General features: G+C 46.0%; 1 protein-coding gene across 2 annotated transcripts in view; it reads right to left on the bottom strand.

Moving 5' to 3' along the window:
* Positions 1-14655, bottom strand: part of PCNX2 (pecanex 2) — a 197055-nt gene extending 182400 nt beyond the window's left edge. For both annotated transcript variants that reach the window (XM_053667311.1, XM_053667312.1), the window contains exon 1: positions 14457-14655. In XM_053667311.1, coding sequence (XP_053523286.1) covers positions 14457-14609 — 153 coding nt within the window. In that variant the 5' untranslated portion in view covers positions 14610-14655. The remainder of the gene's footprint in view (positions 1-14456) is intronic.
* Between the last annotated feature and the right edge of the window lie 401 nt (positions 14656-15056).

The following is a 15056-nucleotide window of genomic DNA, read 5'->3' as shown; positions in this document are numbered from 1 at the left end:
ATTTTCTCAATTTAACAATTTTGCTAAAGTTATTTAGCCTTCATAAATCTGTTTCCTCCATGAAATGGTATAGTTCCTAAAGAATTGTTAATTTTTTATTAATACATTTTCCGATACATAATAAGCACCCAAACGGTGTTACTTCTTATCATCATCATCATCGTCATCATTATCATCGTCATCTACACGTCATTCATCAATATCACAGAATAATAAATTCAGACATGGTATTTTAAGATGCAGCAAATGTTTTTATTACTTGCACAGACAGAACTGTTAATACATAATTTAAAATAATTAATAAGTAAGCCAAAAAATAGTTGTCTTGCAAAATATTTGCTTCAGTGATGTTTCTTATATTCAGGTTTTTCATCCATCCCTGTTTATTATCTAATTGTAGTCTTGAAAGCAAGACTAAGTTACCAAAAGATGAGGAAGGTAGGAAGCATTAGTTCTCTTGATTTTTTTTTTTTGAGATGGTAAAGATTTAGAGAAAGGAAATAAAATACGCACACAATCCAATATAGAAAATTCTTAAGGTCACTTACAGTCCAAAATTTTAATGTTTGTTTTCTATACTTAAGATCAATCAGTATCTATAAATGAAGTCAAATCATTTTGGTTTGATCCAATAATCTATTTTTTAAGTCCAAGTTTCCCATACTAACAAAAAAAAATTGTATAAAAACCACAAGGAAGACTTCCGCCAAGATGGAGGCGTAGGTGGAAGCACTTCGCCTTCTCACACAACCAAGTTTAAAAACAACAAAGTTTTAGCAACAAAAACGCAGCCAAACCACAGAAAATTGAACTATATAAAGGTTTGACAACAATGAACCCTTCAGCCAAACCGGTAAGAGGGGCAGAGCCAGCAGCAGAGCAAAGTCGGGCAGGAAAGATCCACTGGACTGACCCGGGTGCGCTACCCAAGTGCGCCAGCAGCTGTGGGTGGATCCCAGGTGTGCAGAAGCGGGCGGACCCACTGAGGGCTGACTGCAGTCACACAGTCGAGCACACATAAACCGGTGAAGGAGCTAGCGGTGGTGAGACAGACCGCACAGGCCCCAGCAGCACAAAGCGGAGGAGAGAACCTCTGTTGTCCCTCTCTGACTCCGCCCCCACCTACAGCGTCACAAACCAGCGACCTGGGTGGCCCCGCCCTGGTGAACAACCAAGGCTCTGCTCCTCATACGAAACAGGCAAAACAGATCAAAACATGGCTCAAGAACAACTCAGAGCCCCAGAGCTGATAAATTTAAGCAATGAAGAAATAGCCAAACTTTCCGATGCACAGTTCAAAACACTGGTGATCAGAATGCTCACAGAACTGGTTGATTTTAGTCACAAATTAGAGGAACATATGGAAGCTAAACTAATTGAAATGAAGGGAAATACACAGGAAACCAATAGTAATGGAAAGGAAACTGGAACTCAGATCAAAGGAGTGGACCAGAAGGAGGAAAAAAATGACCAAACAGAAAAGGATGAAGAAACAAGAATTCAAAAGAATGAGGAGAGGCCTAGGAACCTCCAGGACATCTTTAAATGTTCCAACATCCGAATTATAGGGGTACCAGAAGGGGAAGAGGAACAGCCACGAGTGGAAACCTTATTTGAACAAATAATAAAGGAGAACTTCCCCAATCTGGCAAAGGAAATAGACTTCCAGGAAATCCAGGAAGCTCAGAGAATCCCAAAGAAGTTGAACCCAAGAAGGAACACACCAAGGCACATCATAATTATATTAGCCAAGAGTAAAATGAAGGAGAGAATCCTAGAAGCAGCAAGAGATAAGGGGACAGTCACCTACAAAGGCGTTCCCATCAGACTGTCAGCAGATTTCTCAAAAGAGACCTTACAGGCAAGAAGGGGCTGGAAAGAAGTATTTCAGGCCATGAAATCCAAAGACTTACATCCAAGATTGATCTACCCAGCAAAGCTTTCAATTAGAATGGAAGGGCAGATAAAGTGCTTCTCAGATAAGGTCAATTCAAGGAGTTCATCATCACCAAGCCCTTATTATATGAAGTGTTAAAGGGACTTACCTAAGAAAAAGAAGGTAAAAAAGATGAACAGTGAAAGGACAGCAAACTCACAGTTATTAACAACCACATCTAAAACAAAAGCAAACTAAGAGGACAGCTAGATCAGGAGCAGAACCATAGAAATGAAGATCACATGGAGGGTTAGCAACAGGGGAGTGGGAGAAGAAGAAGGGGGGAGAAGATACAGAAAATAAGTAGCATAGATGGTGGGTAGAAAATAGATAGGGGGGAGGGTAAGAACAGTATGGGAAATATAGAATCTAAAGAACTTGAGACACGTGGTCAGAAACTAAAGGGGGGGAGTGGTGGGGGAGGGGTGTGCAGGGTGGAGGGGAATGAAGGGGGAATAGAACAACTGTAATGGCATCATTAATAAAATATATTTTTAAAAACACAAGGAAATGCGTAATTGCCACATCAATAAGGAAACAAAGGGTATCCTGGAAACAGCAGCAAATTTCATTTTCAGGCAACCCAATACCGGGAGAAACACCGGGCGTCCAGGTTCCCTTCTGAAGGATGTGACCCTGGCCCCGGTGCTGTGGTGAGCACACTGAAGCAGGCCAGCGGCTCTCCCCACCGTGCCTTCCCTTACCCAGTGAGGTTACAGGGACCAGAAGGGTGACTGATTACCCATGGTGTACAAGGCACCACACGGGGCACCAAGGAGGAAACCAAAGGATATCCCCACCTCCCAGCCCTGCGTGGCTGGGAAGAGATAAGCCTCTCCTGCCCCCAATGTCGCCACAGACACGGTGCCACCCCTTCGCTCCCTACACGAAAGAACCGCGTTTACCAGCTCCCTTCATTTCTCCCCTCCCACTACCTCTGAGACCGTGCCTCCCCACCCCGCAATCTGGCGTCTACTCCTCCTCATGCTGTTTAAAACGTTCTTGTCAATGTCTCTAAAAACAAACACGTCAAACAATTCTCTCTTTTCTCAGCAGGGCTCGACACAGTTGCCCACACTTTTCAATAATATTTTTATCTTTAAATGACAGCTGACATACAATAGCATGTTAGCTTCAGGCATATGACACAGAGATCAGAAGTGTATACACCTTATGACGTGACCCTCTGATGGGTCTAGGTGCTCACTTCCTGAAAGCTCACCTCTTCTCTCCGGACGCAGGCCCGGCTGGCCACCCCTTGCTGTTTTTGCACCCCTATGTCCCACGACTGGGCACAGGGCTTGTTGACCTGACCTGGCCGCTCCACCCTCTCCTCTCTCTCTACTCATCCCCCCCAGGAGCTATCGCTCAGTCCTTTGGTGGTAAATACTGTCAAATTCATGTCTCTAATATGAATCTGAGCTCAGACTGATTGCTCCTTTTGGCTCCCCACTCCTATATTCAACTGTGCGCTCAACATGGACACCTCAAAGGAAAGCCCAAAGTAACTTGTCTGAACCTGGGTGTTGGGTTTCCCCAGCCCTGGTCACCAGCTGTCCCCTCCCACCCCTCCCCATCTTCATCACGGGCGCCCCAGACACCTGCTGCCCATGCCAGACACCAGCATCTCTTGACCTCTTCCTCATCCTCACTCCTCCACCCCAGTATGAACTCACCACCAAATCTCACCAAAATACAGTCTCATTGTTCCCTCTGCACTGCCACCCTCACCCCCTGGCTGGCCTCCTGAAACAGCCTCTCTCCCTCCCCCTTGGGTTCCTGCTCCTTCTCCGATCTGCTTCCCAAGCAGCAGCCAGGGAACACTTTTGGTAAAGTACAGCAACATAGCATTTTACTGTGTTTTTAAAAAAAAATTTTTTTTTTTTACAAATTTTATTTATCCTTAGAGGGGAAGGGAAGGAGAGAGGGAGAGAAACTAATGTAGTGGGAGGGGGGGGGCATTTGTTTTGAACGATGTTAGTGTTTTATGCCTCAACAAATACTAAATCAACAAGAATGGAGGAAAAAACTACAATTACACGCCCACAGATAAACTTAACCATATAGCAAATTGAACACAAACACACAAAGACAAATCAAAAAATAAAAATAAAAAATTAATCCCATACAGAAATCAAACCATTATATTATTCACTTGAAACTAATAAAATGTTATATGTCAATTCTATCTCAATAGAAATTTTTTTTATAAAAAGAGTTCATTCAAGTAACTTTAGGATACAATAGTCTCACAGCATATTACTGGTAGAATTGTAAAATAGCAATGATAATAATAATAACAACTTAAAGCAATCTTGAACTTTCCTAAAAATTTCTGTTTTGGTAGTGGTATAAGAGTAGTAATTTGTGTGTGTATTTTAGACTCTTAAAAATTTGACTCTTAAAAATAATATTGTTGGAAACCAGAGTTTTCACTGTGGGAAAAAGGAAACAGAAATGTGAGGTGGATGAAAGAGAAGGAGAATCCTTTGATTTGAATCAGATTAAAGGGTTTAAATAAAGTCTCAGCAGATGAGCGGATGAATGGATGAGTGATGGATGCATGGATGGATGGATACGTGGATGGATGCATGGATGGATGCATGGATGGATGGATAAATGCATGGATGCATGGATGGATGGATGGATGGATGCATGGATGAATGGATGAGTGGATGGATGCATGCATGGATGCATGCATGGATGCATGGATAGATGAATAAGCTCTCTCACGTCTGCACACTGAAAGGACCAGAGCCACAGACAATCCTAAAGCACCGTCGCTGCCCTAAATCCTGGCTTCCCAATGCCACTCTCCACCACAAGCATCAGGCTCCATCAGGAAATGGCTGACTTTTCCGGGCCGGGCTGAGGCTCAGAAAGTTCAGGGTAAGCCTGGATTACTGTGTTGTTGGGCCAGAAAACAAGGCAGTGACCAAATCCTGAAGGGGAACTTTCGAAAGGACTCAGGAACTGCCAGGAGGAGGTCTCACTTGCTGAATTTGAATCATTTGAGATGATGAAGGATGACAGGAATTAGTTATAACCATCACATTTTAAAAAATGAAACTATGATTTGGGTGGTAGAAACACAATGCAACATATAGATCATGTATCATAAAAATGTACACTTGAAACCTCTACGGTCATATTAACTAATGTCATGCCAATCAACTTAATTAAAAACGAACCTGTGAAACTATACTAACAAGCACAGCAAAACCACAGGGGCGGGGGAGAGGAAGACTTCTCTTTATAGAAGAATACCAATAAATAGAAAACTGGCATTCTATAGGCACCACTGCAGTAAGCATTTTAGGCAAGAATCAGCAATTTATGCTCCAACCACTGATTGAAAGTTTGGAGGGATACAATAGTGTGTAGAGTCTCCCAGTTCTCCTCACAGCTGGTTTATTAAATACAAAGGGGAGATGGGTACGTTTACGATGGAGAAATCGGGGCGACATCACCTGAACCAATGACTAAACTGAACAGCACCAACAATGGGGGGGAATGACATTATGCGCCTCTGATGTGGCACACAATAAGGACACATTACTTAGGCAATATTTATGCCCAAAAATGCGTAATCACTCATCTAATCTCAAGGAAACAACCTAAAAAAGTCAGATTAAGGAACAGTCTGAAACCAAGTTTCAATGCCACGAAAGGGAACAAAAGCTTGATAAACTTGTTCTAGAAAAAAGGACAACTAAGAGATGACAACTAAAAGCAATGCATGGTCCTTGACGGAATCTCTGATCCACAAACGGGAGCAAAAAGCCTGAGCCCTGCAGCACGTCATTTGGATGACGGGGAAACCTGGACGGGACCCTAATGCACGTCAGACAGCAGCACTCGGCTGGTGGCCGCTCGTTGTGTGTGTGATAATTACGTGGCAGAGCGCCCTTCTCCTTAGGAGATATCTGCTGAAGGGAAAAGCGCCTTGATGTCTGCAACTTATTCTGAAATGCAGCAAAATATAAAAAGTATAAATATGTGCAGTGATGAAGCAACATGGGAAATGTGAGGAAATGCTGAATCTAACTGCTGAGTCTAAGGGAAGGGCATATGGTGTTCATTGTGATATTTCTGCACCTTTTTTGTAGACTAGAAATCTGTCAAAAACAATTGAAGGGATAAAAAAGTAATATCCTGCTCCACATTTGACAAACAAAAGACCCATCCGTGTGTCTCACTATACTGAGAACTCAGCCCAAACTCCTCATGGCCTACCCATCTCTTCCTGGCTACTAGTCATTTATGCATCACGTCTCAGAGGAGAAGTTATTTCCAAAGCCAGGAGGGGATCTCCCCTCTCTCCAACTCAGCACCTTGTACTTCCCATGACAACAATTATCGTTGTGTTGTTTATGTTGTTTATCCTTATCAGCTATCTTCATAAGGAGAGACACCACTGTCTTTTGCCCGCTGTCTCCCTGATTTCCTGCAGAATGCCGGGCACTGAGTCTGCTGTCGTGGACATAAGTGCTGTCCAACAAGTACACCCAGTCTCTCCCGGGCACATGGAGGACTGCACTGTCCCTTTGGAGTTAGGTGTGACCCTGCAGCTGGCCCTGAAAAGGAGGTCTGACTCAAGAGCTATTTACCAGTTCACGTCAGTAGCTGAAGAGCTAGCCATGACTTTCACTCTCTCCTCCACCCTTGAACCTGGCAATGAGCAGACAAGGTTCTGGGTCAGGATGATGGGGAGCAGAGCCCTAGCCACCCCAAAGCAGAGGTTCTATGATGCCTACCACCATCAGGAGCCCCTGCTGGCCATGCCCAACCCCCACTGACTGTGTTGGACATATAATATGACCGAATAATAAGCCTGATACAGCAAAAGGGATCCTGAGCTCAACTGTTACATCAGCACAAACTAGCTCAGTGCAAAAGTCATCTGAAAACCTTAGTATCCTTCATAGAGGATGGTTCCAATAAGTTACCCTTTACTCATACGAGGGACATAAAAGGTCCAAGACATTTCTGGACTAGAAAAACAAAGATATGCACACATCAATGACTGTACGTGTACGTGACAAAATACTCAGCTGGAAGTGAGGACCAAAGAGCCAGACGGGAGAGATATGACATCCCAAGCAACTCCTGGAACAAACACCTCCAGCAACTTCTACGGGGTATAAAAGTGATTGGATGACTCTGAGCCCCCTCACAGAAAATGAAGATGAAATGCATTCAGAATGAAGGGATCTCTGTGAAGATTTCTGGAGGGACCATTGATTTTTGGTGAGTCCTGTGTCTCGCTGCCCTCCAAGGGTCGCAAAAAAAAGGCTTCTGGGGGCGGGGGGAAACACTTAACATGGCCCTGGCTCTTGTGGCCCATCGGCTGGGTGTCACCCCTCAAAGCCGAAGGTTGGCAGTTCGATTCCTGGTCAGGGCACATCCCAGATTGGGACATGAGCAAGAGGCAACCAATCGATGTCTCTCTCCCTCTCTTTCTCCCTACCTTCCCCTCTCTCTAAAATAAATAAATAAAATCTTTAAAAAACCCAACCACCACAACACGAGTGCCCTACAGTTCACGCGGGGGTGGGGAGCACACTGAAAATGCAGGAGGCTGCTTTGTCCGACTCCTTCCCGAAACAGGTAAAAGACGAGAGCGCGGGCCAGCTGCCCCGATGCAGGGACCCGGGAGACGCTGCAACACTGAGTGCGGCTGGCGCTCCCAGAGGCACAGGGTGCCCACGCGGCTGTGTGTGTGAGAGTCCGCAGGAGTCTGCTTCAGATAGCGTCCGAAGGGGCTGCTGGGGCAGAGGTGACACAGCGGAACGCTGGAGTGGACACCACGTTGCAGGAGCTGTGGAAGGACCAGATGGGACAGACACACCGAGGCCCGAGGCCAGGAAACTGCAGGTGGGACAGCACGGGCTGGGAGAGCGGAGTCTCCAAAGGACGTGCCCAAGGACCTCAGTGGAGAGAGTCCAATGGGAATACTCGCCATACTTCAGGAGCCCAGAGCGGGCCTTCCACCGGGCCAGGCAGCACAGCACTCTCCCGTTCCTCAAGGCCAGAGGCATGGACACAGGAGCCACTGTGTGAGGGAGGACACAATGAGAAAAGTCTGTGCATCCTGAGTCACCTGTCTGCAGAGATGATGCCTGGGTTATTTCATGGGACTGGGCATCGTGAAGTCCAAATAAAGTCTGTGGTTTTTCTCAGAGCAACGGAGGGATGGGTGTCACCGGGACCCGAAGTCACGTGCTTGTACACGTCTCCTTCTAAGGGTAAGAAACAGCTCCTCTTCCAGGCACAGTGAAAAGGCTGGCTGACGAGGATGCTGCTCTGTCCTCAAAGCCAGGACCCCTGACATCAGACGTCTGGTGAATATAAAATATCACGGGAGAACACCCGAGACACTGCGTGGTGGCTGCCTTCCGAGGAGTGAGGTACTGGGGACAGTGCGGGGGGTTCCTTGTGTCACTCTCGCTCTCTCCCAGTTTCGGTTTTTGTCTCTCTTGAAAGCACCCATGTTCCAGGTGCTGTGGTTTGGGGCAAGGGCTCCAATGCTCCATGTGCCCCGGGTCCTGGTCAGGTCATGACTAGACACGTGTCCTTCAGCATGTTCACCAACCTTTCTGGGACACATCCATCAACGACATGGGGACTGTGACCGGGCGCGTCTGGTTGATGTGACAATGACATGATCTAGTTCATGCAGGGTGCCAACAACCGTGTCTGGTACATGTGCCAGTGAGAGCTGGCTACTATTACTACCTATCCCAGCAAATGATAGTAAGTTAAAGGGGGAAATCCATCAGAAAAGAATCAGAACCGTTACAAACTAGTCCTCTTTTTCTTGCACAGGATAGAGGAAAGAGACTTAGTGCAAGTTAAATGGAAATAAGACTGGGCAATATTTAAAAGTAATCATCTGAGAGACCAAATTCTTAAAGTCAGAAGATGATAATACCGGGTAGGAACCAACTTCCACACACAGAAACACCACCACGAGCATTACAGCCTGAGACACTGCAAATGGAGAGTGCTCAGGAGACATACATTAGTCATGAGCTCGCAATACTGGAGCACAAAGAAAAAAGTTTTTAAAGCTCTATTTTCGGAGGGCGCCCCAGAGGCAGCATTCCAGGACAAGGCCGGTGCTGTATCTTTTGCCACAAAAGCACCACCTGCCCTCAGACGTCCACGTGTCCAAGTGGTAGGAGATCAAAGATGCACAGGAGGAATTTTGCAGAAGGGCAACCACACGCACTCAAGACACAAGGTATTACCCTGCAAAGACTGAAGACGAAGGCCCCAGCGTGCCTGGGGATGGAGAACACCCCGGAAAGTGCTCACACAGGGAGGGCAAAGCTCTCCCTGAGCCCTGGGCTTGTGCCGTCTGCCAGGCACAGCACCAGTGCAGTGCAGAAGGCCCGGTCTGCACCTCTGGGAGGCCTGGGGCCACGGAGCATGCCTGTAAACATCCCGGAGCTGCAGCCCCTTCACCACGGCCCCCACTCTGTTTCGGCAGGTAAGGGCAGCAGGAAGGTGAGGCTAGAGGAAGTTCAGGCATTCTGGTGAATTATGGAGAAAGTTCACAGGACTGTGCGTCTGGGTGTGAGAACAAACAAGGCCCCCAGAGGTGGAAGGGCCAGCAAACAAGTTCAGAGAAGGAAAGCATGCAGCAGCACATCACTCCACAGCAGAACAAGCCTTTCTTGTGACCTTGGAGGAAGGGCAACAGGCCCAACAGTTCAACAAAGTAACGACAACCACGTGGACCGGCCAGGCCTGCTAGGCAAGGCTGTGCAGCTAGAACCCGCCTCACAGGCCTCCAACTGAGGGGTCAGATTGATGGCTGAAGTCCAGTCCCCAAATCCTGAGCCAGGAAAGAGTACCTTTTTGGGGAAGGCCAGAAGGAAGGATGAGGAAAAAAAAACAAAACCCAAGGAAATCCAGTCAGGGACCCAAATGGGGAGTGACTCCATAACAGAAGAGTCCTGCTTGGGGTAACAGTACCAGCTAGTATACATAAAGCGCTAACTAGATGTCTAGTGCCACGCCAGCATGTGACAGGTGCTTCTGCTTCGTTATGATTACAGCAGTTGGACAGGAAGTGGTTGATGACAAAGACAGTCTCTCATGCTAAGCTATAAAGGAAAGTTGGAAACAGAGCAAGTCTGGCTAAAAGAAAAAAGGAAAGGAAATATAAAGCAACCACCATAAAGCAAAAGATGGGCCTTCTGTGTGAATAGCATATAGAATGTTGCCCTGCATGGGGTCTCAGAGAATGTGAAGGTTTTGCCCCAGTTTTTTCTTCTACGGGGTGAGTAGAGGACTCACCTTGTCGTCCACTTGGGGTGACCCTGCTGCCATCAGGATAATCAGATTCCACTTGATGTGACTCCACTCTTTGCGGGAGTTCAAGTGTGCGCGCACGTACCAGGTCGGGCCACACAGTGCAGTGGAAAAGCAGACTTGGACACCACGGGACCTGGGCTACAATTCTGAATTTTCCTCCTATTCTCTAGACGGCCGTGAGCAAGAGCTCTCTCTGGGTCTCAGTTGCTAAATCTATTAAATGAAACCCATTATTCCTATTTTGCAGGCGATCAAACTGAAGAAGGGGTGTGACTTACACAAGGTCACAGGATCAATAAACATGCGCTGATGCCATCAGAACCCCCTCAGGGTCAGAGTCATGGCCAGGCTGGTCCTGTTTTGAAGCTCGACAGGAACGTATCTGTTAGTTATCCCGGATGAGCAGGTGTGAGAACTCGTGTAACAAACAGAAGCTTAACTGTGTCTGACCAATGGGCCTTACAGTCTGTCCAAGAGGAGATGAGGTCAATGATATATCGAAGTAAAATTCTTTCTGAATTATCCAGATTGGCTTAATGTTTTTGGATTATGTATTTTTGAGCATTTCTCAGAAACATATAGTTTACAAATGCTAATAAATAACTTTTCACAATATCAGCTAAAACTAAGTAAACTCTAGGGCTTATAAAGAATTAATAATACAACTTTAATGTACATAGTCAAAGTGCCCATTAAATTAAAAAGTGGAATTTTCCTATTGAATGTGTCTTAATTGAACATGTTTAAGCTAAAATTGTGCAAAACCATGATCGTTCCGGGCTCCCGAAAATAACAGAACTTCGAGTAAGCCCCTGTTGTGAGTGAGCATCTGGGTATCTTTTTTGAACCCAGTTCTTATAAATTGAGCAAACTAAAAAAGATGTTAAGCCCTGGCTGGTGTAGCTCAGTGGACTGAGCGCGGGCCTGCGAACCAGACAATTGCGGTTCGATTCCCAGTCAGGGCACATACCGGGGTTGCAGGCCGGTTCCCAGCAGGCCAGTTCCCAGCAGGGGATGCATGAAAGGCAACCATACATTGATGTTTCTCTCCCTCTCTCCTTCCCCCCCCCTCTAAAGATAAATAAATAAAAAATCTTAAAAAAAAAGTCTTTCTTAAAAAAAAAAAGATGTTAAATTCACAGCCAGCACTGAAGTGGAGAAGAATATAATAATGCCCCCTTTTATTGCAAAAATTTTTATTACAAAATAATAAGCATGTAATTCTGTAACATAAAAATATCACACTCAAGCACAGCATATGACATTTTAGGTGAAATGTTCAAATTAAAATGATAAATTATTACACACATATAATTACCCTACCAACCATACTCAAGCAGGCGTTACTTCTGTCAGACCCTGTATTTAAGTATCAAGACCTAGAGAACAAAGACCTGGCTGGGTAGCTCAGCTGGTTAGGGCACTGTCCTGAAATGCCAATTTTGCAGGTTTGATCCCCAGTCAGGGCACATAAAAGAAGCAACCAATGAATGCATAAGTAAATGGAACAACAAATTGATGTTTCTCTCTCTCTCTCTCTGTTTCTCTTTCTCTTTTCCTCTCTCTCTGTAAAATCAATAAAATTTTAAAAAATTTACAAAAAAACCCCTAAAGAACAGAGCCTCAGTTGGAGGAATAGGGTCTTTTATTCCTAAGATCACTTTCAGAGACCAGATGACCAAAGCAAGAAAAACATAACCTGCATTTTAAAAAATAAGACAGACTACATATTTAAAAGCAGAATAACAATAAATGCATTCACTTAAAATTATTCTATAATAGTTAAGAAGTACACTGGCATAAAGTTATGAAATTTTGGTGTAGCTGTTTTGATCCAAAAATCCAACATAGAAATAAAACTATTTATTTAAGGTATCAGTTTTCTACTTTCTAAACTCTTGAGATTTCACCCAAATTTTAAAAATATCATTAAAGAAGAATTTAACTAAGAACGATTTTCCCTTTAATAAGGCAGAAATCAAGCTACTCATAAAGCATAACTAGGTGGAAGTTAAGGGTTCTGATCATGCCCATACAGCAAATCTTCACAGTAACTATGCAAAAATGAGTCCATATGTGCAGGAGAAGTCAGTAGAAACATGAATAGTAGCATGGGTTGGCAGAGGAGGGAGACTGGAAACGAAGCACATGTTGCTGTTGTTAGCAGGAAATGCTAGAAATACACAGTGAAGTAGGCAGTCTAATGCTGGTGGGAATAGAAAGAGACGCGGGTTGATTTTATTCCCACCAGTTCATTACAGATGACATCAGCATTCACCAAATGAAGGGCACAGGAAAAAGCAAGATAATCAACCAAGTCAAAATTCATGTCCTCAAAAAGCCTGTGATCCAGGAGTAGAGGTGAATACATGTTCTAACAAGTAAGTATAAGGCGGATTTCAAAATGTTCGGTAGCACGGACAATCAGTCCAGAATACCATAAGGGCTAGAGAGAAGAGCAAGAAGAAGAGTTATCTTCTTTCTGGCTGACTGGGATTAGGGACCCTAGACAGAGGCAGCCACGGCACTGGGCTTTAAGGAGTGGACTTTGGCAAGTGAACGATGGTAAAGAAAAGAGGGGGGGAAGGCCAGCTCACACTGAGCTGTCACGATGCACCCGGTACTGTGAGAAGTGCTTTAATTCCTTCAGTCCTCCTGTGAGCTCTGCCTCAGAGGTACCACTAACCCTGCTGTACAAGCCGGCAAGCTCACTCAAGATCACACAGCTAGTAGGTAGAAGCACGGAGCTGGAATCCAGCCTTGTGCTCCTCAGCCCCTGCTCACTTGGCTGCGCTGCCCTCCGGGCAGGGAGAAAACACTGGGACCCACGGGCCAAGGAGAATCGATGGACAAGGGCAAGAAGAAGAAACCGAAACTTACTAAAGAGCCGCCAGGGACCAGCCCCCCGTATTAAGTGCCTTTTGTGGGAAACTTCATGTATTTTTCCTGTGAAATCGCCATTCTCACATTTATATTAAGGACAAAAAAAAAGCTAAGGTTCTGATAGGTCAATTATCAGGTCAAACAGCTAAAAGGAGAAAAACAGAAATTTGAACCAGATCTGAGTACAATCCCAGGCCAAGTGGGACAGAGAGATGATGGCCTTACGTGCGGTACCCCAGTTAAGCCCCCAAATAACACTACATCTGGTAGTATTTTCTCCTTTTACAGGTAAGAAACAGAAAAATCAGATAGGGTCAATCACGTCCTCAAGGTCGCAGAATTGGCAGGAGGCAGACCCAAAATTCAACCGAGAAGCTTGACTTCAGAGCCAGAATTCCAACCCTCTGGATGAACTTCCAGAAACACAAGTGCCGAATCACAGAGACCCTCCAACGGTGAACTCGGAATCCCTCAGCCATGCAAACTCATCAAAGATTTTAGCTGTGGAGATGACAGTCAAATTGCATTTTCAGAATAAAATCTTTCAACAGACCTATTCAAGTTAGGATTCTTGGCACATAAAGTTCAATAAGGCATGGAGCACCTTACCTGGGCAGCTTTTCAAATAAGGTTACCCATTGCTTCCATTAGGTGATTTCATTTACCTTAGGTCATCTATATAGTTATTCGGCAGGCACTCGATTATGGTGACCTTATAAACTGTCAAGCCCCAACTAGGTGCTGCAACACTTTGTCCAGCATAAACCACATTAGACTGACCCATCATTATATCTTTCTACAGATTTATTGACGTAAGGGTGTGGAAATGGCAAGTTGAGAAACTGATCACTGAACCTGCCTTCTCAAAGCAAAATAGACAAGGAGAGTGCAGGAAAAATCAAAGACTGAAACAGGTTTTAACATTTCATTTTGCCTTTTGGCTACTGTGCACAAACAACGTCTTATGCCAAATCTTATCGTATGCTAACCAGCCAAGAGGCCTAAAACTGTCCATCTACAAAACAGGCTCAACACTCCCCGACAAGCAGAGTCTGACTCATCCTAGAAGCCTCCTCCTGTCAGCATCAAATCTTAATGAGTCCCAGACCCCACAAGTCCTAATTCTTGTCCTGACAGTGAGTCCTGGAGTCTGCACTTTCTCTCTCCCAAATTCCTGGGGACCTTCCCCATCCCACCTCCTAAGAATAAATCCTTTCCATCAGGACGCAGCCTCGAAGGCTTCTGTGGCTTTCTTCCCATCTTCCCTCCTTCCTGTCTACCCAGAGCTCCGGGCTCAGAGCCTCCCACTCACCAGGTGCAGGGCCAGGGGCAGCAGCAGCAGAAACAGCCACAGGTAGAGATGGAAGCTGTTGGTGAACTTGCTGTGCTCTGGGTCGTGGTACCAGCCCCCGGTGAGCGCGGCCCACACGCCCTGCCGGAGCAGCTGCAGCACCTGGGACACCATGCCGGCTGCCCCCCAGGGTCGGCACTCCTCGCTGCCTGCAGCTGCCCAGGCCCCCGGCGCGCGCAGCTCTAACACCTGGGCCACCGGATCTCGCCCCCGCCGCCGCCGTCCCCTCCACCTCCCTCCGCCCCACTACTGAAGCGCGAGCCGCCTTTCTGCCGAGACCCGCACACCGCGGCCCCGCAACCGGCTGCTGGGGAGGTGAGCGCCATGTCCGAGGGAGGAAGGATTTTCCCATGGTGCCCCGCGGCGGCTACTCAGAGGATGCGCCAGAGGCCCCGCCCAGTGCCCGCCCAGTCCCTCGGCACAGCCCTAGCTGGGGGTAAGGTTTTGTGCGACCCTCCAGCCTCTCTTGTTTTTGCCCAACCCTTCCATCAGGGGCCATGAAAAGCTTAAAAATCAAAGATTTTCTCATGCATAAGACGTAGAGTAGAGTATGCTCTTTTG

Source organism: Artibeus jamaicensis, unplaced genomic scaffold, assembly GCF_021234435.1.
Source record: "Artibeus jamaicensis isolate MK-2021 breed Jamaican fruit bat unplaced genomic scaffold, CSHL_Jam_final contig_467, whole genome shotgun sequence".
NCBI classification, from domain to species: domain Eukaryota; kingdom Metazoa; phylum Chordata; class Mammalia; order Chiroptera; family Phyllostomidae; genus Artibeus; species Artibeus jamaicensis.
This window is presented reverse-complemented; position numbering and strand designations above follow the sequence as displayed.